Source organism: Callorhinus ursinus, unplaced genomic scaffold, assembly GCF_003265705.2.
Source record: "Callorhinus ursinus isolate GAN/ISIS: 27379988/994484 unplaced genomic scaffold, GSC_fseal_2.0 scaffold7, whole genome shotgun sequence".
Taxonomy (NCBI): domain Eukaryota; kingdom Metazoa; phylum Chordata; class Mammalia; order Carnivora; family Otariidae; genus Callorhinus; species Callorhinus ursinus.
The window spans coordinates 8,433,596-8,457,193 of NW_027397069.1; the positions used below are offsets into that span (position 1 = coordinate 8,433,596).

Genomic DNA, 23,598 nt, shown 5'->3' on the forward strand with positions numbered 1-23,598 from the left:
GAGCTTTAAATTGAAGACATTTGTAATCTTTTTCTTTTAGGTTTCTTTAGAATTTAACCTAAAATAAATATGATAGCTCGGTGACACTAAAATGTAATGGCCCTTGCCTTTATATACTAGACTGAAAATCGTACTTGAATCGTTCAGGAAGTATCCTAGTTAGGAGTAACACACGTTTCTTTTGGGAATGGAAGAGCTGCCTTGTAATCTGGGTGGTCTCCTTAATTTTTTTTTTTTTAAAGATTTTATTTATTTATTTGACAGAGACAGACACAGCGAGAGCCGGAACACAAGCAGGGGGCGTGGGAGAGGGAGAAGCAGGCTTCCCGCTGAGCAGGGAGCCCGATGCGGGGCTCGATCCCAGGACCCTGGGATCATGACCTGAGCCGAAGGCAGATGCTTAACGACTGAGCCACCCAGGTGCCCCAGGGTGGTCTCCTTAATTTTTTAAAAATTAGCACTGTTACATATATAAGAGAAATGCTTAAAATCTAGTACTCTGTCTGCAGAATTAAATGGCCCATACACATGCATAATTGCAAATATTAAAGATTTCCTTAATTTTTGAAATTATTTTATTATTTTTTTAAGATTTTATTTATTTTTCAACAGAGAGAGAGACAGCGAGAGAGGGAACACAAGCAGGGGGAGTGGAAGAGGGAGAAGCAGACTTCCTGCTGAGCAGAGAGCCCAGTGCGGTACTTGATCCCAGGACCCCGGGATCGTGACCTGAGCCGAAGGCAGGTGCTTCACGACTGAGCTACCCAGGCGCCCTTAAAGATTTTATTTATTTATTTATTTGTCAGAGAGAGAGAGACACAGCGAGAGAGGGAACACAAGCAGGGGGAGTGGGAGAGGAAGAAGCAGGCTTCCTGGGGAGCAGGGAGCCCGATGGGGGGCTTGATCCCAGCACCTTGGGATCATGACCTGAGCCAAAGGCAGACAGGTGCTTAAGGACTGAGCCACCCAGGCGCCCCAGGGATTTACTTTTTAACTCAGAAAAGTTAATGACAAAACTTGTACCGCATGCCTTCCCCCAGCATCCCTGCAACACACTCTGCTCCCACTTCCGTTTATCAAATAACTTAAGGGTGGAGCTCAGGTGCTCAGCAGCAAAGGACTGTCTGTCACTACTCATGAGGAAGTTCAAGCCTATGGGGGGAGGGGACTGTTGTATAAATATGGCACGTGCTGCAACAGGATATGAATAGGGCGGTGGGTAGCTAAGCGGAGGGGTTGAGAAATCCTTCTTGGACATCATATTTAACCTGAGGCCTGAGAGATGGGCATGAACTTACCAAGTAAAGAAGGAGGGGAGGCATATTCCAAACAGGAAAATTCTGCATAAATGGAGAAAAGAGTGGGAAGGTGGGACAGCGAGACACTCAGTGTGCCCAGAACATGACGTATGGGCACAATGGCTAGGAATGAGAGCACAGCGGTTAGATGAAGTCTAGATAGGGGGAAGACTGTGCCATGAAGTTTATGGACCGTTCGTGGAACAGTTTTTGGACATCCCGATCAGATCTGTTATTTTGGATGCTTACCTGGCAGTACCATGGTGGGAAAGGTAGTGGGGAGAAAGAAGAGCATGAACCAACCTGAAGGATGTGGTTCAGGTGAGGCGCAAGGGGGCCTGAACTGGAAGCATAAAAGTAGGGGTGGAAGGAAGACGTGGGCTAGAGAGAAAGTTAGGGCTGGCAGCCCATTAATTGGGGTGTCTGGCTGCATATGGGGATGAGGAAGAGTGAAGACAAGACCTAGCTTGGAACATGGTACCTGCTATGAACTGAATTGTGTTTGCTGTACATTTATATGTTGAAGTCCCAACTCCCAATGTGACTGTATTTGGAAATGGGGACTTTAGAAGGTAATTAAGGTAAAATGAGGTCATAAGGTGGGGCCGTGATCCAGTAGGGTTCAGGTTCTTACAAGAAGAGACACAAGAGAGCTAGCTCTCTTTCTCTCTCCCTCCTGTGAGCAAATAGTGAGGAGGTGGCTGTATGCCAGCCAGGAAGAAAGCTCTCATCAGAAACAGAATCTGCTGGCACCTTGATCTTAGACTTCCCAGCCTCCAGAACTGTGAGAAATAAATGTCTATTGTTCAAGCCACCTGGAGTGCGGCATTCTGTTATGGCAGCCTGAGCTGACTACGACAGTGCCATTAACTCATAGAAAGAAAGAATGCAAAGGACAGAGATTTTTGTTTTATCCATCCATCCATCCATCCATCCACCCATCCATCTATCTTTAGTTTGGTTTTAGACACATGAAGTAGGAAATGCTAATAAGGTAGAGAAGAGATGTCCAGTAGGCAGCTGGAGATTTAGAATAGGAACAATGGGGAGAACTCAGGTCAGAGTTTTCGGTATAGAAGCAGAAGCCAAGAGTGGAGATTGTCTAAGGAAAGAATGTAGAATTAGTGAGAAAGCCAGGAAAGAAACGGGAATCCAGACATAGAAGGGCAAACAGAAGTAGCCAGAGAAAGAGTTGCAAGCGAGAAATGTTCTAGGAGCAAAGTGTGTGTGTGTGTGTGTCTTAAGGCCATTTATCAACAGTGTCCGTGTACTCTAGAGGGCTCAGCTAGGCTGAAAACCAAAAACTAAAGCACCGGGCTGGGAATTAAGAGATAGTTATCAGGAGCCATGTCATCGCAGTGCCAAGTTGCAATTGGTTGAGAAATGCATGGAAGTTAAGAGAAATGAGGATAGATTATGATTTTAAGATACTTGCTTATGAAATGCACAGGGGAGATGTGGAGGTAGCTTGAGGAGGAGGCAAATGTGAGACACAGTTATTTTCCCTCTCTGCTTCTGAAAGTCCACATTAATTCCTATTTTTATGCGAAGGAACCATGGACAGCTATAGAAATAAAATTGTACTCTTCTTTTAAGCAAATCATCCCCTTTCATTATTTTAGATTTGTGATGTCTGCTTTCCACCCAACGGGACAAATCCTGTATCTCTTTCCCCTACAGACTCTTCATCTCATTGGCTCGTTTCTCTTGACCTCCTGAAGACCATCGTGTTTTAACAAGGTGTCAGGATCCCCAAAGTGAGGTCAGGGGTGTGCATGGGTTTGTGACTCTGTGAGTGTTAGGGCACAGAATGTGAATATGCAATATGATGCAGGAGACCCCTCTTCTGTGCAGAGGATCAGGTGTTATTAATGGTAAAGTTTATGTTATATAATGTGACCATGATGAAAAAACAAGATAAAATCTGTCCACAAAACAATTATGGTCCCTCTTCTTCCCACTGCAGATTATGGTTAGAATGAAAAATGCATAAGAAAATATTTGTGTTTTCTTTTTTCCTCCATCTCAAATTTATAGAGAACTACTTCGATATGCTTGTGTGAATCTATCTTGGAGATTGATAGTCCAGTGGGATGTGATGTAGACCTCTGTTTTAAATTGCTTAATAGTTGAAGTGAAAGAAAATATGTATTAGAAAATTCTTCCTGGAACATCAAAATAATGCATTAATTTAGGAAAAAAGTGATTCATATGTGACCTTGTGTAATATTTGACTTTTAAAATGCCACACATAGCACTTATCTGGTTTTTAGCTTTGCTGGGAAATGGCTGTATGCAGCAAGGATAAAAGGCTTCCAGCTGGGATAACCATCCTATAATTAGTGATGCATTTTTTAAAAGGAAAACCAGAAATTATTGGAGACAGTTGATGTAAAAATCTCTACATTGCTAAAGTATGTGTGTTGGTAGCATGACAGTTTTAGCCCTATTGATGCAGTGTTACACACACACACACACACACACACACACATACACACACACCAGTTTCTCTTACCAGCATATTTGAGGAGGTCAGTTTCCTTTCTACTGATTTCAGTAGAATTCACTGGAAATCAGATCTGTGAATTTATGTGATACTGTGATATAAAATGAAATATATATTTGGTTTTTGTCTCCAGTTCCTGGCACACAGCTCCTAAAACTCCTATAGTTTCCTGAGGAGCATCTTTTATTATAATATTTGGTCTTTTTTCCAGTTTCTCACGCAAGAACTTCTAAAACTCTTGGAGTTTTCTGGGTGACAGGGGTGAGAGGAGCATCTTTTGTTACTCATAATAAGCTCCTTTCGACTATACCTGAGTTTATGCTAATGAGGTGACTCTTGGTAGGTCCCTGGATGGCTTCAGAATGGGCTTTGGTTGGGATGCCTGGGTGGTTCAGCATCTGCCTTTGGCTCAGATCATGATCTCAGGGTCCTGGGATTGAGCCCTGCATCGGGCTCCCTGCTCATTGGGGAGCCTGCTTCTCCCTCTCCCTCTATCTGCAGCTCCCCCTGCTTGTGCTCTCTCTCTCTCTGACAAATAAATAAATAATACCTTTTTTTTTTTTTTTTTAAAGGAATCTGGTTGCTAGAGGAACCAACCAAGTGATTAGAGGGTTAGAACTTTCAGTCCCATCCCCCCCAGCCTCTGGGGAAGGAAGAGGGCTGGAGATTGAGTTAATTGACAGAGGCTGATGATTTGATCAATCATGCCTGTACCATGCTATACCAACCTCTAAATGACAGGGTTTGGAAAGCTGTCTGGTTGGTGAATATGCCCCGGTGCCAGGGGGGTGGTGCACCAGTGAAGGGCATGGAAGCTCCAAGCACTGGACCGCATACCTCTCTTCCATGTGGTGTTCCTAAGTTCCACTCCTTATACTAAACTAGTAATGACAACCGAAGGGTCTTCCTGAGTTCTGTGAGCAGTTCTCTCCAACTGTTGTGTCTGAGGAGGGGGTTGTGGGAACTCTGGATTTATAGTGGGTCAGTCAGAAGCACAGGTGATAGACGACCTGGGACTTGGGCTCAGGGTCTCAAGGGGCACTGAGCTTTTAACCTGTGACATCAGTGCTAACTCTTGAGTAGTTAGTATTAGTAGTAGTTAGTAGTTAGAATTGAATTGAACTGTTGGGTGTCCAGAGAGAATTGGTTGGTGTGTTACCGCCCCCTACCCGCACCGCCCCCCGCAACATATTTGGTGACAAGGAGTTTTGGGAGTAAAACATGTCTGAATTTATGTCCATATACATGATGATTTTATCACAGTAAAAAATAGTAAGAATTCTCTACTTCGAGTTCAAGAGAACCACTGTTGTCGCTCAGCACTGGAAGCTGAAGTCATCTCCTATATCACCAGGGCATTCTCCTCTCTCTTCCTCAGTACTTCCAGAATATTCAGCTCATATCTTGATTGCTGCATTTTCCATGTGGTACTATTATGATAAGTTTGCATGTTGGTCTCTCCACTGGATTGTGGGCAGGCACACTGGTAGTTAGCACACCTGGCTAGTGGTCCTCAAACCTGTCTGATATCACAATCACTTAAGTTTAAAAAACACTGCTAAGTGTGTTTCTGTGTTCTCTGAGAACCAGATGTCAAAAAAGGGTTAGATAGGCAAGAGATTTACTGGGGGCATCATTTGTGAAAGAGGAGGAAGGGAAGGGCAGGAGTGGTGGGGAGGGCCACGGGCCCATGGCCCACAGTTGACACCTGCGAAGGGAGAGGGGCTGGAGAGATCTCAGACAGCAGCGTGGTTCTGAGACCCCTGAGGCCAGGCTGATGGGATGTGCCCGAGCAAAAGTGACCTGTCGGAAGTGTTCCATCCCACAGGAATGAGGCAGAAGTAGTACTCCACAGTGCGCAGTCCCAGGTTGGAGCAGTGTGTGTATGTGTGTGTGCGTGCATCATAGAGTGACCAACTGCCCTGGTTTGCCTAAGACTGAAGAGGTTACTGCGACCTTCCATGCTCGAACTGGGAACATCCTGGCCAAATCCTGATGAGTTGGTCACCTGAGTGTGGCCTCAGCACGAATGCAGGGTCGTATCCAAAGGGGCAGCAGGGGACCCACCACACAACTGGGATAGTCTCCCCTTTGCAGGTGCTTTTGAAAGAGAGCTGAGTGGTATACTTTATAGCTGCCACTGCCCCTGTGGTTTTTTTCCTGACACTAACCAGTTCTCCAGTTCTCCACACACTAGCTGAGTGTCCGATAATTCAGTTCAACCCTGACTTACCTACTTGGGGTTGGGGTGATAGCCCACAAGTCAAAGGACTCAGTCCCAGCAGACTGCCTCTATGTTAGCAGCCATGAGAGAGGTCCCCAGGAGGCCACGCTTCTGCCCAGCTGACTATAGATTTGGGGGTTCCCACACCCCCCTTCAGGCATGATGATTCCTGGACAACTCAAAGGGCTCAGGAAAGTCTCAGAGACTTTCCGGATTACAGATTTATTAGAAGGATATAGCTGAGGAAGAGCCAAGTGGAAGAGATGTTCTGGGCACGGCGTGGGGAAAGAGATGGAAACTTCTGGGCCCTCTTCAGGAGTACCCCTCAGGAGCTCTCCAAATCTCAAGTTTTTATTGGACTCAGTCTCCAGCCTCCCTCCCCTCCCCAGATGTTGGGGGTGGGGCTAAGAGTTCTACCCCTAATCAGAAGTGTGGTCTTCTGGTGACCACCCCCATCTTCAGTATATCCTGTATCTATCAAGGGGCGCCAGCCTGAGTCACCTCATTACCCTAAACTCAGGTGTGGCCCAAAGAGGCTCATTATGAATAACAAAAACATTCCAATCACTTGGCAAATTCTAGGGGTTTTAGGGTCTCTCTGCCAACTGGGGACAAAGACCAAATGTATATATTTGTATTATGCTACAGCTACCAACCAGAGATTCTGTTTCAAGTGACCTGGGGTAGGGCTCAGACAGTTGCATTAAAAAAAAAAAAAAACACCTAAGGGAGACCAGTATATAGCCAGAGTTGAGAACCATGAGAAGCCATTCTTTAAATTTATTTTGGTGAATGAAAAGTGGGGAGGGAAAGAGACAAGGACTGTTTGAGGAGGCTTGTTTAGGGAAGGCAGCTGCAGGCTGGGGCAGACTTGAGGGAGCAGCCCTGGGCTGGATCCGGATGCGCGGGTGGTTTTCTGGGTTGGCTGCCAAGCCTGGAGCCCTGCTGCTGGGGAGAAAGCATGGGCCTGCCTCCCAGATCCATGCAGGCCTGGGCAGGGCAGACTGGGCCAGATAAAGAAAGAGGTGTGCTGGGAGCTTGGATCTTCATTCCATATCCCGAAGTCTGTGGTGCAGGAGAGCCCAGTTTTCCCGTAATCAAAGGAAGAGCAGGTGCTTAGGACATCAGCACACGCATCCTCTTCTACCTGCCCATAGGGCTCCCATTTAAAGTTCATTCTCCAGGAGATTCACAAGGCCCTGTAAGCCATAAGAGGGAAAAAGTAGGAAAATTTCACAAGGAGGACATTCAGTTTCACAAGGACAATATATAAGTTCTCTTAGTTGATGCTTTACATCTCTCTTCTTTTTTAAAAAAGATTTATTTATTTATTTTAGAGAGTGGGGAGGGGTAGCAGGATAGAGTCTCAAGCAGACTCCCTGCTGAGTGTGGAGTCCGACATGGAGCTCGATGTGGGGCTCGATCCCAGGACCCTGAGATCATGAGCTGAAGGCAGGTGCTTAACTGACTGAGCCACCCAGGCACCCCATGTCTCTATTAGCTTTTGAGCATAGCTGTAACGAAAAACCATGTGCTGGGGCATTTAAATGACAGAAATATATTCTCACACAGTTCTGGAGGCTAGCAATCTGAGATCAAGATGTTGGCAGGGTTAGTTCCTTTTGGGCTGTGAGGGAGACTCTGTGGAAGGCCTCTCTCCCTGGCTTGTGGGTGGCCGTCTCTCCTTCCCTCCAACCCCCATGTCCCTTCCCTTCACACCATATTCCCTCTGTGCCTGTCTGTGTCCGAATTTCCCCCTTTTATAAGGACAATGGTGTTACTGGATGAGGGCCCACCTTAATGATCTCATCTTAACTAATTTTATCTGTAATGACCCTATTTCCAAATAAGGTGACATTTGAGGTCCTGGGGTTTAGGACTTTCCAGCTTCTGGTTTTATCTTTAGTGCTCATCAGAAGAACGGCCTGGTAATAGCTAGATAACCCAACTTGCTCTGAGTTCTTCCCAGAGCCAATGCTTCAGTACATAGTATATGGACAAGACAGACCCTATTCTCAGGCCCATTGGCCAAAACAGTTTAGAAAGATTCCATAATGATCCTGTGCAGCAACTAAGGTTATTAAGATGTAATGTACCTAAGTATATACATTTTGTACCTTCCTTCTAGAAAGAGCAGTCAGTGGCAGGAATTTCATTTTGTTCAGTTATTTCTAAGAGAGGACGAATATTTATGATCCAACCAAAGGGACTCCAAGAATAGCAAAGAGCCTGATAATAATCTCTGAGAAACACATGAGGCATGGGACACATTGGTCCTAATATGAGGATTACTTTATTTAGGGATAACCTTAGCAAGGAGGCTCTTGCCATAATCATAATCAATACTTCTGCTTATGTATCATTTTGCAGTGTACAAAGCAGTTGCAAATATATGACCCCATTTCCTTTCTCAGCCCTGCTGTTTAAGTGGGCAGAAGAGGAATGATCTTTATTGGCGGTGGAGGAAATAGGGTCTCATAAGGAGAAGTGAAGTGTCTAAAGTCATGTAGGCGGTAGGGGATACAGACCCCATGGATTCTGACTTGTCCAGTTGCCTTATTTTTCATTTTTTTTTATAACACTGAAATGTATCGTTTGCATTGAAGAACATGTGAAATGTACATGTGCAAATTAAGGAATAGTGATGACTTGAAGGCCATATAGCCACCACTTGGAGTAAGAAGTGGAATGTTTCAGGTTCCAGTCCTGTGGAAGCCCCTGTTTGCTCCTCCTTCCCCCCCGAAGTAACTCAAACCCTGACTTTTGTGTTAATAATGATCTTGCTTCTCTTATAGTTTGATCATGTAAACAAGCATCCCCAGTGACACACTGATTTTGAAGAACTGAGTAACTAGCACAGGCCTGGCTGTGTAAGGAAGGGGCAGTATTGCCACTGTCAGATGAAGACTCCCAAGAGAGAATAAGCTGATCTCTGGCCCAGTGTAGGGCTTCTGTTGCCCCCAGAGTTAAAGAGCCCCTTTGGGGGAAGTCATGTTCAGGCCTGGAGTGAGCTCTGAGGGACATGGGCTCAGGATACTCAGGGCACCCAGCTGGCGGGGATGTTGGGGAGCTGGTATTGGAATCTGGCAGAAAAATGTTCAGAACTGCTTGCTGCTATGTGTTTTCTGCCTTAAGCCCATGATGGGCTATTTCCACCAGGTGGGAGGTTGCCAGAGCCCGACTCCTTGGAGTGGTGAGTGAGTGTCTCCAGTTAGGCAGGTAGCAGTTTTTAAAGGGAGGCCCTGCTTTTAATGCGGAGGTCCCCACACTCTGAACACTCACTGTGAATAACCTTCAGTTCTGGTTGTTTTCTTTCATTATTTTGGTGATGATTTACTTCCCATCCATGTACTCCCTCTTATTGGATTTTCTCTTATTTAAAGTTCAACTTCTGAACGTGTCTTGTAATTTTCCCTGCTTTTCTTCTACATTGTCTACAGTTTATCTTTCCAGGAGACTTCCTTTTCTTTTTTAAGATTTTATTTGAGAGAGATAGAGAATGAGAGAGAGAGAGAGAGAGAGCATGAGAGGGGAGAGGGTCAGAGGGAGAAGCAAACTCCCCACCGAGCAGGGAGCCCGATGCGGGACTCGATCCCGGGACTCCAGAATCATGACCTGAGCTGAAGGCAGTCGCTTAACCAACTGAGCCACCCAGGTGCCCCTCCAGGAGACTTTGTTAACTTTAACTCCCAGCACTGTAATTGATTTTTTAATTCGTGCCATCATGTTTTTGATTTTCAAGAGCCATTTTTTTTGGTTTCTTGAATAGCACTCTGTCTTTGTTTCCTGGATGCAAAACTTCTCTTATCCCTGAGGTGATAAAAGCTATTTTAGAATTCTTTTTTTTTTCTCTTGACTAGTATCTAGAGGTCTCACAGTTAGTAATTTTTAGAATAGAGATTCAAACTCAGGCAGTCAGACCTCAGAACCTGTCCTCTTGACATTGTCCTGAAATGCCTTCATTTTAATAAACATCGGATTCTGGCCCTGGTCAGTAGGCAGATTAAACACAAACATCAGATTTTTCCCTTTAGTAATCCCACTACTCAAAAGGACAGGAAGAAAAGCATAGGTGATTCCAACAATAAAATATCGGAGGATGGATTTTTGTGAGAAATTAATGAGAAAATTCGTGTAAAAGGCTTCACACAGTGTCCAGCACCCAATAAGCGCAGCATAAATGTTAGATTTTATTAGTGTAACATAATACCTGCTTTTAAAAAATGAAAGAACTCCTTTTTAAAAATATTCTAAATGTGTTGTATATGATTTAAGAGCTTCCTTGTACCGAACTAGGTGCTTACTTCCATATATGAATGTTAAAGAAAAGGAGAAAAACTTTATCATGATATTGGCATAATAGTATAATTTTGGGGGTTAAATTTATTTTTATTTTATGGAGAAAAATCTGATGTGTAGTATATAGAGAAAAGTAATACATTATCAAAAAATATGAATACGTATAATCTACTTCTGAATGGTATATTGGAACTTCATATATCTTAGTTCAACTGGAAAACCCCCATAGATGATACTACACTCATATGAAACCAGCACATGAATTACTTTATGAAAGTATAATCTCTCTATCATGGCAAAAGTAAATAATTCAAGAAATGTTTATTGAACATGGACAATATATTTCCAAAAAACAAGATGCTGATTCTGGGGAGAATCCAAAAGTAAATTCTTGATCTATGCCTGCAGGAAGCTTATTAGGGGGGATAGATACTTAATAATTAACTGGAAATCAAAGTAGAATTAAGTAATGACTTCAACAGAAAGAGAAGCAAAGTGCTACACAGGAGTTGGGCAAAAGGAATATTTAATGCCTGCTAAGGGAACTGATAAAGGATTCACTGAGGAGGGGGCATTTGGGCCAGGGCTCCCTCTGGTAGAAGGAAATACAAAAGCAAAGCCCTTGAAACAGGGAAATGCATTGCCCATTCCAAGTCCTGTCTGGCTTTCGATGTACTATCTATTTTACCTCTTAACTGTAGCCAGGACAGAGTCCTCATTTAAGTGTTAAATGTGCTTAAGTGAGCTCATTGGTTGATTTTGTTTCTCAGGTAGACAGTAATCTTGTTAGGGACAGATAGCCTGTCATAATTTTTTTGTATCTTCCCTCCCTTGCCCAAACTAATCTCAGAGTGTTGGTACATGGCAAATTCTCTGTAAATACTGGACGGATACAGGAACTTTTTGCTGCTTGGATGATACATTTTAATGTAGGAAAACTTGGAGGAAAGCTAGTACATAAGGAAACTATTAGGATTCTAGAATTCTAACCATTTCAAAAATATTTTCAAGTGAGCTATAAATATATGCTTATCTTTTCAATGAGTCTAAAAACTAATCACATAATAAACTCTAGAGTCTTCAAAAATGAGTTTTCTATATAGACAGCCATTGCAAAATAAAACCCCAAACCAGTTAAAAAGTACTTTATTCCTGCTGAAAGTGCTCACTAAAATATTTAGAAGTTCTAAGAAAGCACCCCAGTAAAGCTAGGTCACATTGGAAACCATGACTTGGTTCTAGGATTCCACAAACAGAAGGACGTATTGTTGCTGTTCCTTGAGCAGTGTTTATGTCAGTGGTCTTCATTGCATGGTCCACCGGACTATTGGAAACATCCAAGCCATCTACTTGACTGCCTCAGGAGATTCCTGCCCTCAGAATTGGGCTTGTTTTAATAGAACACATTTTCTGTTTATTAGTTAGCTACTACAATTAAAAGCTTGGATTCAACAACAAAACCATTTCACAACATATCCAGCCATTCGTCACGACTTCCATTAATCACCATTCTGGGCAGTGCAGGTGCTCTCTTCATGCCATGAACTTCTTCTAAATTGGTCACCCAGAACCCTCATTTCTGCAAAATTTCAGCAAGCATGAGAAGAGCCTAAAGGATGCACTTCCATACTTGAAGAAATGTTGAAGAAAATTGTATATATGTGAAAGCCCTTTGGGCAGAACAGATTCCGGAGCAATAATGTGAGACCTTATAAAGTATAAATCCTGGCAGACCAATTTAATCATTTTCAGGGACGTATGGTAAGCCAGATTGAGCGAGAGGAAGCCAAGGATGTAATGTGCCTTGACTTTACAAAGATCTTTGTTCTGTGCTAACAAGAATACTCACCTAGAAATGGAAAATAATGTAGTTCGGGGGCACACAAGTTTGGGCAGGTCTGAGATGAAGATGTGGCTCCTTCCCTGGGCCCTGGCTTTATTTCTGCCTAGGACACTGGCCTCACTTCCATGACAGGGTGGGGAGGTGAAGGGAAAGGGCTAGGCAGCCCGTGTTTCCAGGGTACTTTCTTCCCACAAGAGGTAGCAGGGAAGTAGGACACAGCAATATCTCATGTTTACACACCGCCCTTGAAGTTTGCAAAGCATGTGGCATAAAAAAAAAAAAAGGGCTGTAGGAGTGTGTGTGTGTGTGTGTGTGTGTGCGTGTGTGTGTGTGTGCTGGCAGGGAAAGGTGGGGCAACCAGAAACAGCAAAAGACCAGAGTGTCCTTTGAATGAATTACCTTTCAGTCCTTACCTGTCTAATGGGCGAGTTTTTGGTGCCTAGAAATGCCCTGTGCTAAGAATACTGGATTCAGCAAGGAAGTGCAAGCATTATTCTTGCCCTGAAGGATGTTGTAGTAACTGAACTTGCTTGGTGGGAGGCCTTTTGCCTCATGGGTGGTTATGCTGGCACCAGATTCAACTGGGACGAACTGAAGCAACATACCTGTTGCCATCCATATGGTGCCATCCTAGGGAACTCAGTTGCACAGGTGTCTAATCTGTTAGCTGTGGTGGGACTTAATAACTTTATGTGTTGGTTGCCTATTTAGGATGATAAGCCTCTAAGGATAGGAGCAGTCTTTTTTTCTGTCTTCATGTTCCCGATGCTTACCAGCATGGTGCCTAACGAGTATTCTGGGGAGGGAAGACAGAAGGCAGGGAGGGGGGGAATGTGCTGAGTTCAAGAACCTAACGTGGACCAGCCAGTTGTAGAAGGTAAATGTGGTGGGAGAAGAGGAAACTGGGAAGGTGAGAATCGTGTGGGCAGTGAGGCAGGAAAACCGCACAGGGGCGAGAGTAGACTACGAACCTAATACCCCAAAACATTCTGCATCAGGACTGGAGGGACCAACAAGGAGGCTGTGCTGGAGGGCAGGATAGACAGGTCCCAGTTTCTGCCAAGTACCTTGGACAATGTTCTGGGGGCCCTTGTGGAAGTGCCTCTGTCCCTCCTCATGGTCAACAAGAGGGCCACTGCAAATCTGGTATTTGATGATGCCAAGTGGCCCAGTGCCATCTCTAAAATTATCTCTAAAATAGCCTCCCTCCCTGACCGCCTTATCTCTTGTAATACTTTCATAAAGGCAAAATGGGTGAAATGAATAGGCTGGGCTGCCTTCATTTGTGTTAGTCTTATTTCCTCTAAAGCCATTATGATTCTTCTTTTATTCCCTTTACAGTTCTGACAGTGTTTTACACAGAGTAGGTGCTTCAGAAACCAGCTTGAAAACCTCTCTCTACCTCCGGTGGAAGCTCTAGGAAGACCATCCTACTTCCTGGTTCCTTGCAGGTCAGGAGGCACCTTCCAATGCCTCTTTGGAAGAGGTGCACCTCCTAAGGTGCATTTTCATTTTCTCCTCTGCCAGGGAAGTTGCCCTTTTGTTCAGAGCTAGGGGTTGATATAAAAAAAAAAAAATGAATTCTGAGGATATCGCTAAGCTTCATCCTGGGTACTGGGTCTAAACTAGAGGTTGGCCAAAGGATGCTGAGGTAAATATCAGGTCAGAGGATGAAGCCAAACTGAAAGTGGAAAGGGGGAGGAGAGGGTCTGCGCAAAGGAATGCAAGAGGTGTAACCCAGTGGGTCAGTGGAAAGTCTTCTGGAAGGTTCCAGAGATGCTCTCTTGATGCTTATTGCTACATTTACTTCTGGCTCACATTTGAGTGAATTTCTGTGTCTAAAAGGCCAGTGCAGGAGTAATGCATCCATTTCTCAGGAGCAGACAAAGAGAGAGGGACTTCCTCTTGGCCTAAGCTCCCTGACAGTTAGACAGAGAATAGTGTCATGTAGGATGGGTCACAGCTAACCCTCTCCTGTCCTTGGGGGAGAACAGACTTGTATGACTTTGCAAAATCTCCACTTCTTTTTCATTTACTGACAAAAGATAGCCTCTCACCTGTTTGTACAGAGAAAAATGAGTATTTCAGAACAGGAAACGTCATCCTGTGCACAGAAGGTAGTAATTCGGAACCCTGAAGTGCTTCATGCAATACAGGATGTTGTTTTCAAGAAAAGTTCAATTTGGTGTCTGATGTCACAACCAAATATATGCCTGTCGCTAAGTACTTTTTGACTTTTGTCCACGAAGATGGAGAGAATGCTCTTGAAGAGAAGGCAAGAGCTTTGTACTGATGTTGCCTAGCAACCAAAACCTATTTTTTTTCCAGTTGTTTTTAAAAATTCGACATCATGTTAGATTAATCTGAGTCTGAGGCATACGCTTCCTGTTTGTGTTTAATGGCTGCTGTATGCACACAAGAAGGTGGAAACGCTTCCTTTTTAGTATTTAATTTTCTAACTGGGCTGTAGGGTCTAGGAGGCAACTGTCATCCTCTTGAGGCGTATGTATAATTTGGGCACAATCCCAAGCATCTATTCTCCCAGCTGGGGATCAGCTTCTCTGGTCCTATACTGAAGGCTGAACCACCTACCTGACCATACTCTGTCCGGTTCTGGACCTCAATCCATGGGTCCCTTTGCTTAATGACTTGGTGTGGTGGTACCTCACTGATGCTTCTGTGCTTTTAAAGTGTCGTCCTTTAAAGTGGGCTGGTGATTCAGGAGACTTGAGTCTCCATTCTAGCTTTGCCATTGACTTGCTGGCTGAACTTGAGCAAGTTGCTTGGCACATCAGTTAGACTAAGTAAACTGTGCTTCAGGAATAAATGAATCCTGACATCTCTGTGGCTTCACACCACAAAAATTAGCTTCTTGGCTGATGCAAAGTCTGATGAGCATTGGGCAACTCTCCAGGACAACTTTCTCCCATGGGATGATTCAGAGATCCATGCAGCTTTTACAGTTTCTACCATCTCAACCTGGGGGCCCCACCTAGGGGAAAGAGAGACAGAGGGCACACCAACTCTTCATGATTTTTAGCTGGGAAGTGGCATGTCACTTCTGCCCATAGCGCGTGGGCCAGAAATAGTGATATGGCCACAACCTAACTTCAGGAGAGACTGGGAAATGTAGGAGAACATTTGGAATATTTGGTGGGTTGAACCACTCTTGGCGTCTTTGAGTCTTAGTCTAGTCATGTGCAAAATGACAGGGTTGGACTAGATAATTCCTAAGGGCCCTTTTATAGCTGTAGAGACCTAGGAGGCTATGACGAAGCATACTGCCATGATTCCAGATTAAGTATTCAAGCTTCTCCTCTAAACAGAGCTCTGTTGTTTCCCCCTCCCCAAATTTTATTTATTTGAGAGAGAGACAGAATGAGAGAGAACATGAGTGGGGTGAGGGGCAAGCAGACTCCCTGCTGAGCAGGGAGTCCGATGTGGGACTCGATCCCAGGACTCTGGGATCACCACCTGCGTGGAAGGCAGACGCCCAACCAACTGAGCCACCCAGGCGCCCCCAGAGCTCTGTTTTTAAAAGGAAGAGATTAGCATTATCTTTACCCACTTGCTTTATTGTACTAGACTGAATATTCTCACTTTTCTTTATACCATTAAAACTATTTCTTATTTTTAGAAAAAATCAGACAAATTAGAAAAAAGGTATTTCTAGGGGTTAAACTTTTTTCAAAACAAGTTCTTCAGTTGGAAGGATTTAAGACAATTCTAATCATTTATTGTCCTAACTACTTTTTTAGCAGATGATGAAAAAATGTACAGTATGTACAAACAACTCATTTTTCACTGAGAAAAACATCTATTTGACTTTTCTGTGTCAAAGGATTATAATGTTATCTCTAAATTAGTGCTGAATTCTCAGAAAAGTGAGTAATTTTAAATGGAGAACAGACACAAGGGAAGGGAAATTCAAGTTTATTTCTTTTTTTAAAAAAGATATGCCCATGAAAATTTACAAATAAATACTTTTAATTCCATCCTCATTCTCTGGCTGTTTCGTAAAGGGCTGTGGATGCCTACCTTTTGATGATACCCAGCCCCCCGGCACTGCTAATCGATGGGCCCTTATTCTTCCCTGTGTCATCCAGTTCTATGCAACATCTGTAGTCCTTTTTGCTCTATGGACAGATAGAAACATTTCCTAAATTCCTCTTTTGGAGGATCATTATTTAACGCATACATCGAAATCAAAGGAATTCTAGACCGATTCTTCCATTTTGGATTTTTAGCAGAGTAGGTTTTAATTTAGTATGTTATCTGCAGTTTTTAAAATTCCGTAAATCTCCCTTACTCTGGGATAAGGCATTTCTCACAGTTGGTTACTCTGGTTGGTGGTTTTAAAACATGGATGAGGAGCACCTGGGTGGCTCAGTTGGTTAAGTGTCTGCCTTTGGCTTGGGTCATGATCCTGGGGTCCTGGGATCGAGAGATGCATTGGTCCCCATGCTCAGCAGGGAGCCTGCTTCTCCCTCTCCTGCTCCCCCTGCTTGTGCTCTCTCTCTGTCAAATAAATTTAAAAAATCTTAAAAAAAAAAAAACATGAATGAGTTACTTGACTCACTTGCCATCAAGAGGTAAGGTGTAGGCCTCCATCTCTTGAATCTGGGCAGACTTGTGTTGCCTTGATCAGTAGAGTATGGCAAAAATTATATAGTATCGCTTCTAAAGTTTGATCCTAAAAGGCCATGCTACTTTTGTTTTGGTTGTTGGAACACATGGTCTTGGAGCGCTGAGCTGCCACATGGAAAGTCAGACTGCTCAGAGGCCACCACGCTATGAGGTGCCCAGACTATGTCAAGAGGCCATGTGCAGGGCTTCTAACCAATGATTCCAGTTTAGTCAAGTTTTGAAATCATGTCAGCCCAGGCACTGGACATGTGAATGAAGAAGCCTCCTAAAGATCCTATCCCCTACCCACTCAAGTCTTCTCTGTAAGAGCTCTTTGATCTCTGTGGAGCAGAGGCAAATATTCCCAATTTGCCCTGTCTGAATTCCTGACCCACAGAATCTGGGGGGCTAATCAAACAGTGGTTGCTAGGACAGTTACCATCCCTGTCGGCTTAAAATTTGGAGTATGCATTATCATGCTCTTTGTCCATTTATAAATGGGAAATCTTAACATATTCAGCAGCGAAAATCCATATATTTAAGTGGGCATTTTCTTGGACAAGGCCACATTCAAAAACAATATAATTTTATTTGATTTCTTGCTTCCCTACTGCACAAAATTCTAATACTTGAGGGCATGGATTGGATCTTTTCATCGGTGTATGCCCAGAGTCTGGTGCTTAGGAGGCATTTTGCACATGTTAATTGAATAGAAAAAGACAGATATTGACACCAACATTGACAGATGCTGTAAGTTGCTAAGAGATTTTATTAATCACGGTTGCTAAGAATTTAAATTATGAGGTTAAAGAATCTATTCTAATCATCAGTTACAGGCGTAGGCAAACTGTGGTCCATGGGCCACATCCACCCTACTGCCTATATTTATAAACACAATTTTATTAGGAAACAGCCATGCTCATTCATTTAAGTACTGCCCATAACTGCTTTTGTGCTAGAGTGGCGGAGTTAAGTAGCTGTGACAGAGCCTGATGGTCTGCAAAGCCTAAAATATTTAGTATCAGGTGTTTTCCAGGGATAACTCTGCCAACCCCTGAGTTAGACAACCCAAACGTTAGCCTGTTAGCTTATAAAAACACTGAGAATTAGTAGAGACTCCCATAGTTGTTCTCATACCTCGGTGAGCATTGGCATCTTCTGGAAGGCTTGTTGAAGTGCGGGATGCCTGGCCTCTTCCCTCAAGTGTCTGGTTGGGTCCAGGGTGGGGTCTGAGCATCTACATCTGAACAAGCTCCTGGGTGGCCTTGGTACCATTGGTCTAGGGACCACACTTTGAGAAGCACTGGAGGAGTAGAAATAGGAATAAAAAGAGACCCTTAAATTTCTTTTCCTGGTTCTGTTGTGACTCTCCAGCTGGATGATCTTGAGTAAGGATCTAATTTCCTCATGTGTAAAGTTAGGAGACCAGCCTAACGTAGACCTTCCCAACTAAGGTCCCAAGATACAGATTCCCCTGCTCTCTAACCTTGCGGAGGTGGGGTGGGACCTTGCGTCAGGAGCCTCCTGCCCTAAGCAACCTCCTTCATTTACCCAGAACACTGCACAAATATTGTCATTTTCTACATGTACTGTGACGCATAAAACACGGAGAAGGGTTGGAACAGAGGATTTTTAAGGGCTTTTTAGCTCTGAAATATTATGGGTTTAGATGTTTTGGTTGATAAGCACCCCCATCTCAAATATATGTTGATCAATGTCCACTGGATTCAGCTGTTAGTGCACACCATGCATGTGTGGTGCTTGTGTTTCTTCCTTATAAATCAGATTCTAGAGATGCTTTCCTACTTAGTTGCTTACTTTTTCTCAGACTGAGATCAGATGTCTGACAGCCTATTCTAAAGCCCACGGAATTGATGTTCATTCAGTCATTCGATACTTTTTGGCACTTGTTCCGTGCTGGGGGGCTGCCTGGGGTTTATTCTTTCTGCTCTTCAATAATACCATGCATATTCTCCAATGGCCACGCGGCTAGAGAGCGAGGCTGTGTTATCTTCCCACCACTTCTTCCTCTTGTCTCCTCCAGCGGAGAGAAAAACCAGAGACAGCTGTAAAGAGACAAGAAATCTTTTTTTCCCATCTAAAGAGTTCTCCCTGGCAGGTTGTAACTTTATAAATGTCGACTGAATGAATGAATAAACATATGGCCTGGTGTGGTGTCTACACAGCAATAAATGGTCCAGCCCCACTGCTTAACTGCTGTCTATAATGCGGGCGTTCTCTCTTTCTATATATGTGTTTGTGTGCGAATGTGTGTCTGTATATATGTATACGTACATACATACACATGCATACACGAATAAATATTTTGTTAAAGTCACTGCTGTGCCGAATCTGCTTCATAATTATTTCCGTGCCCTTCCGTATGTATTGAGTACCTACTAAGCTCAAGTTTTTGTAAGATGTTGTACAAAGAAAAGCTAGACATGGCTGTTATTTTCAGTAAGCTTACTATTCGCTCCATAATTCTTTGGAAAACTAGCTGAGAGAGAAGGTGGGCAAAAATGCTTTGCTGAGAAATCATCTTTTGTTGTAGGGATTGGTTGATAGTCTTCTGTCTAGTGCCTCCAAATGATCTCAAAATGGAATTAATTTGTTCCATGGTGAGCATGAGTCATCATCTAGTGAAGTGGGCACTGTGAATTCCAGAGGCAGCACGGCGAGAACAAAATTTATGAAAGTAGAAAGCCAAGCTTGGAAGGAAGCCTGCTTTAGAATAAGCTGAATGATCTAAGGTACGTGGTGTACCTTTCTACACCGAAAAGCTCTCCGGTTTTGTTGTGTAGATGGGTTTAAAAGGCCGTTTCTAACTTTTGGCACTACAGCCTCTCTTTTGTAGGGATTTTGCACATTTGCCTGTCTGGGACTAAATGTCTGATTTGCCGCCCAGTCTTAACCAGACATAATTGGTATTGAATGATTGATTTGACAAATGTTTATGGAATGTCTACTATTGATGGATGCTGGTGTAGCTACAGAGATGAATAAGGTATGATTCCCATTCTCAGACTGGTAGGAGAGAGAAAAATACCATAAACACCATGATGATGTAGTCCTGCAGAAATGTAGAAGGGAGAAGTAACTACCTGGGTGGCCAGGGAAAAACACATTTGAGGCTTGACGTCTGAAAAGTTGTAATATATTGTATGTTGTATCGGAATGGCCTCCAATGCAATTAGTGAATATTTGGATTGAAATCAAAGCCTGGAAAATAGATGGCAAACAGAAACTGCTTTTCACTAATATGACTGCATTTTTAGGGGGTTGATATTCTTACCATGAAAGAAATGTATTGTTGAGTACCTTCCTGAGTGTGGATAGGCTAAGATGGGTGAAGTGGTGTCTGGGTATCGAGGTGGAGAGCTTTTATTGTTCTGCATAGTAGAGGTAGAAGATTGGGGGAAGGAAGAATTAATGGGGAAGAGTGATGACAGGGCCAAGAGGAAGTGAGAAGCCAGTTAGATCGTGGAGAGTGCGTCTCTAAATGGCCTAAAGTGGAAAAGAGTCCCTAGAGGTGAAGTGGCCTAATGACGTTAAGGACGTGGTTGTCCAGTGTTTTACCTGAAGTTGCCTGCATTGCTGAGATGCACAAGCTGAGTCTTTCTAAAGCTTCCTTCAACCCAGCATAAGCACTCAAATGCTTCGTATGGGTGGTGATTTTGTTGAAAATGAGCTAAGAGCTGCATTCCGTGGCTGGTTCTTTGTGGAGAGAGAGATAGAGAGAGAGAGAGCACATGAGCAAGAGGTCAAGAAATTCCAAAGTGGAATAACTCACAGATGAAGAGCTCTCAGACCAGAGGTGTATCTGAGAATATGAGCTCCTTTGAAATCTGCTAAAACTTTGGCAAAAGCATTGAACTTTAACCAGGAATGAGGGTTCATGGCAATTTTCTCTGAAGATTGGAGGGGAAGTGGTGGTGATCACAGCCAATATCCAGCTTTCAACTAGATATACAGAATTTGCTGGAAAGTACCACCTTATCTATGCTGCTGTCTTGTGTAGTAATAATTACTTAGTGATATTGTATAGGATAGAATAAAAGCCTTGATACAAAACTTGGATTCTCTGAAGCTGAGATACCAAATTAATCTGGAACCCATGAACTTTTCCTATCATTTTTCACTTTATTCTGCTCATACACATTTTGGAATGAGTGAGGTGTAAATAAATGAATGAACAAATAAGAACAATTACAAATTAGCTTCTTTTGAGACATTGACTTGGGCAGCGTTGGTTAATTTTGTGGGTTATGATGTGAATTCCTCTGATTCTTGGCCAAACACACTGATTTTGTCACACATGATTTATTGCAGCTTTTGGATTAGTAAATATCTTTCACATTGGAAATTGCTGTGTTTGGCCATGTGCTGCTTAAGTATAAATTAGGAATTTGTTTCTATCAACTCGATCAAGTGTTGGAAGAAGTCCCATAATTTGTCTTCTGAAAAGCAACACAAAACGTTTTTCTCTAGAGATGTAACATAAATCATTCACCAGAATGTTTATTGAGGGCCTGCCGTATGCATAGACCTGTTCTAGGGGCTGAAGGAAAAACAGAGGTCCTGATTCTGTTCATGAGGTGGCAACCTGGAAACATACCTAGTAAAAGGATAATCAGCAACATGATGAATTTAAAAAGTAAAATGAATGGTAGTGTTGCATACTCGCTGGTATCAAGGGAGACTAGCAAAATGGTGGCTTGGTGTCAGAGATATCTCTTAGGAGACTTGTTATGAGCTGCACTGTGAGAATATTTTTTATTTTTTAGGAGCTTTATTGAGTTAGACTTGGAATAAAAAACTATACATATTTAAATTGTAAGATTTGATCTATTTTGGCATACACCTATGAAACCATCATCAAGTCAAGATAATGAGCATATTCATCACCCTCCAGTTTCACCACACTCTTCCGTGGTTCCTCCCTCTCATGTCTTTCCACCTCCAGGTGGTCACTGGTCTGCGTCTGCCCCTGGAGTTTGCTTCTGCTAGAAATTTTTACCTGGCTTCTTTCACACAGTACAATTATTTTTGAAATCCCTCCAAGTTGTTGCATGTATCACTAGTTCACTCTTTTGTTTATTGTTGAGTAATAACCCATTATATGGATATAGCACAGTGTGTTTAGTCTTCTGTCTGTTGATAGACATTTGGATTGTTTCCAGGTTTTGGTTGTTACAGATAAAGATGCTAGGAACATTCATGTATGAGTCTTTGATGGGCATATATTTCTCTCAGGTAACCACCTAGCAGTTAATGGTTGGGTCATAGGATCAGTGTGTGCTTAAGAAACCTTCAAACTATGTTCCAAATTTTCCCGTTTCTAAAATGGTGGTATTATTTTATTTTACATCACCACCAGCACTGTATGACAATTCCACTTGTTCCATATTCACACCAAACTTGGTATGGGTGGGTCTTTTTAATTTTAGCTGTTCTGATAGATGTGCAGTGGTATGTCATTATGGTTTTGATTTGCTAATGACTAACGATATTGAGCACTTTCTGTCTTTATTTACAGTCTGTCTTTGGTGAAATGTCTGGTTAAATATTTTGTCCACTTTTCATCAGGTTGTTTGTTTTATTGTTGAGTTCTGAGAGTTCTTTATATATTCTTGACTCAAGTCCTTCATCAGATACATTTCCTCCCATTCGTGGCTTATCTTTTCATTCTTTTAATAGCATCTTTTGAAGAACAAAAGTTTTTAAATTTTGATGAAGTCTGACTTATGAAGTTTTTAATCTTATTGATCATGCTTGTGGTTGCAGATCCAAAAAAATCTTTGGCTAACCCAAAGTCACCGAGACTTTTTCCTATTTTTTTTTTTTTTAGGATTTTTATAGTTTTTGGTTTATGATCCATTTTGAGTTGTGAACTAAATTTTAAAGAGGAGGCCGCCGTGGCCGCCATGCAGCTGACAGTGAAAGTGCTTCAGGGCCGCGAGTGCAGCCTGCAGGTGTCGGAGGACGAGCCGGTGTCCACGCTGAAACATCTGGTTTCTGAGAAGCTCAACATCCCCGTGCGCCAGCAGCGGCTGCTGTTCAAGGGCAAGGCCCTGGCAGATGGGAAAAGACTCTCCGATTACAGCGTTGGGCCCAATTCCAAGCTCAACCTAGTGGTCAAACCTCTGGAGAAGGTGTTACTGGAAGAAAGCACCGCCCGGAGACTGGCCGAGGTCCCACCACCATCCACACCAGCCTGGCAGCTGATCTCCAAAGTCCTGGCCCACCACTTCAGTGCTGCAGATGCCAGCAGAGTCCTGGATCAACTACAGAGGGATTATGAGAGGTCCCTGAACCGCCTGACGCTGGATGACATCAAACGCTTGGCTAACCGCTTTCTGCACCCCGAAGTGACTGAAGCTATGGAGAAGGGGTTCTCCAAATAGGATTCTCAGAGTGTGGGGAGGAGCCCGACCAGGCTACAAGCTGCATGTAGCATTAAATGTGTTCTCCTGTTGCAAAAAAAAAATAAAAAAATGAAAAAAATAAATAAATTTTAGAGAGGAAGGAGGAAGATAATAAAATATGTGAGAGCAAAGAAATCGAGGCTGGTGGTTCCAAGGTGTGTTGGGGACAGTAAGGTGACTGGCACGGGTGGAAATCAGACACTATGTTTAATCTGTACTGCAGTCATATGGCTTCCTTTTAGTCCTATGAGCATGCCAAGCTCCTTCTGTCTCAAGGCCATGCACATAACATTCTCTGGGCCTAGAATGTGCTTCCTTTTAGATCATTGGCACTGAGCCCAGTCAACCCCAATGTATCCTTTGGCTCACAACTC

The 23,598-nt window shown here is 43.2% G+C and overlaps 1 protein-coding gene across 1 annotated transcript; it reads left to right on the forward strand.

Moving 5' to 3' along the window:
• Window positions 1–22,645: 22,645 nt before the first annotated feature.
• On the forward strand, window positions 22,646–23,598 carry LOC112826508 (ubiquitin-like protein 4A). The gene has a single exon (XM_025874650.2). It carries the CDS (start codon window positions 22,724–22,726, stop codon window positions 23,201–23,203), a length of 480 nt encoding a protein of 159 aa, XP_025730435.1. The 5' UTR covers window positions 22,646–22,723; the 3' UTR covers window positions 23,204–23,598.